Source organism: Mastomys coucha, unplaced genomic scaffold (genome assembly GCF_008632895.1).
Source record: "Mastomys coucha isolate ucsf_1 unplaced genomic scaffold, UCSF_Mcou_1 pScaffold5, whole genome shotgun sequence".
NCBI lineage: Eukaryota > Metazoa > Chordata > Mammalia > Rodentia > Muridae > Mastomys > Mastomys coucha.
In genome coordinates this window covers 84,907,888-84,909,908 of record NW_022196911.1, presented here as the reverse complement: position 1 = coordinate 84,909,908, position 2,021 = coordinate 84,907,888, and the positions used below count along the sequence as shown (strand labels likewise).

General features: G+C 48.2%; 1 protein-coding gene across 3 annotated transcripts in view; it reads right to left on the bottom strand.

Moving 5' to 3' along the window:
- The window catches only part of Trim25 (tripartite motif containing 25), a 66,753-nt gene that overhangs the window by 11,216 nt on the left and 53,516 nt on the right, over positions 1-2,021 (bottom strand). Inside the window, exon 1 of one of the 3 annotated variants that reach the window (XM_031350861.1) lies at positions 1,987-2,021. This exon is cut by the window's right edge and continues 569 nt beyond it. The exons of the other annotated variants lie outside the window; for them this stretch is intronic. Within the exon in view, the coding sequence (XP_031206721.1) occupies positions 1,987-2,021 (35 nt within the window). The remainder of the gene's footprint in view (positions 1-1,986) is intronic. 3 annotated transcript variants of the gene reach the window in all.

Genomic DNA, 2,021 nt, shown 5'->3' with positions numbered 1-2,021 from the left:
ATGCATACGGACTGTCAAGTCAAAGAAGAGCTTGCTGGAGTTGGTTCTCTTTCTACCTACCATAGGATCCAGAGATCAAACTCAGGCCCGAGCCTTGATAACAAGTCCTTTTACCAGCCGAGCCATCTCGATGGCCACTGGTTATTCTTGTTGTTGTCTTTGTGAGACAAGAGTCTCACCCTGTAGCTGACCTGAAACTATGTAGTCCAAGATGGCCTCAAACTCATGAGGATCTATCTGTCTAAGTCTCCCAAGTGCTGGAATTATAGACACAAGTCACTCCACCAGCTTCACCCAAGGTTCACTATGACCCCATTTTATCTTGTCCCCCATTTTATCATTTGCAGCTGGAAGCTACAAGTGGGGGTCAGGATTCCAACCCAGATGTTGGCACTGAATCTGGGAGGAGCCTCCTAAGTGCCAAGCTTCCTGCCATGGATCCTGCCTCTGCAGCACCTCCCAGGCAGCTCTCAGCCTACCCAGAGATCTGGAGTGACTTGCCTCAAGCCAAACAGCTAGCTCTGTGATAGCAAAGGCTCCAAAGATGGAGCAGACTTTCTGCCCAGAACAGAGAGACCTGGAGGTATCCAGACCCACATGGGGTATTCTGAAGAGGTGAACTCAAAAGATGTTACCTGTAGATCCAGGTGCCAAGAATCAGGGGCAAACGTCCTGAGGAACCTGACTAAGACCCAGAGAGGCAGGCAACCCCAGGGAAGGGCTGTGGCCAGGGGAAGCTGAGCTGGAATACTTGCCAACCTCACCCAGGCTTCTGATTCCTTCCGCAATGTTGAGACAGTCCTCAACTTCCCAGCCATTTGAGAAAGAAAGGAGATCAGATCACACTTTGACAAATGTACCAAAGAGAGGCAACATCTACTTTGAGTCTATATGTAAGGGGAAGATGGAGGCCTTCCTCTAAGACCACTAAAATCATTGCAAACCCACAAGGCCATTAGGAGCCCTCACTCCCTGACCTACACTTCCAAGTCTTTATCAAGGTGGACCCAGGTCCAGAGGCCGAATTCCTGCTCAAGTTCACACAGCAAGATGGACTACACCAACTAAGCCCATGCCTTTAGTCCCAGCACTTGGAAGGCAGAGGCAGGCAAGTCTCTATGAGTTCAAACCAAGCCTGGACAATATAGCGAGCTCCAGGACAGCTAGGGACTACATAGTGAGACTGCTTTAAAAAAACAACCAAAAAAGATGGGCTATACCATGGTGCCAAAGTGCTGGCTCTCCCTGAAGCTCTCTGTTCACACTCCCTATTCATTCAAACTCTGGAGATTAATAGAGATTTCTAGTACTCATGACCTCGAGCCTCTAAGACCACTCCATGCTCTGGACTCAACAGATGTGGTCTACAGGGGAAAAGGAAACCAGAAACTGTGAATCAAAGCCTTCTGGTTCCCACTAAGCTAACTTCTCTGGGCCTGTTTTCCTGAACCATGGGCTGAACTAAGCATACACATTCCTTACCTGCTGACAGGATCTGAAGAGGCTGGAGAGGTAACCCCCAGGGTTCCTGGTTAATATTCAAAGCTACTGAACTCCACTGGACAAACACAGACGTGGGGCAAACATTCTTACCTGGGCTTTGAGTTGCCAGTTATGTAAAATAGACAAGAGAGGGCTGGAGAAGGTGGCAATAATGGATGAGGGGAAGGTGTTTTATATATATATACATATATATGTATATATATATGTGTGTGTGTATTACATATTAATATTAATTAATTAAATAGTAATAATAATAATAATCTACTGTTTTGGTCTGTAGGGATGGCTCCCTACTGCCCAACTCCCAGATAGCCACCCACGGAGCCTAAGGCCATGAGGTCTTGTGAAGGGGTTGGATCTCTGGCCCAGCAAAGCCTATCTCCTCCAGCAACCCACTGTACTACAGGGGTACCCAGGACTGGCTCTCCCCACAATTCAGTGGGCCCATGATGTCCTCTATACCCTCAACCAGCCACTCCCTACCTCCAGGTCGGCGCTGGCCTGGCTTAGGAGCTTAG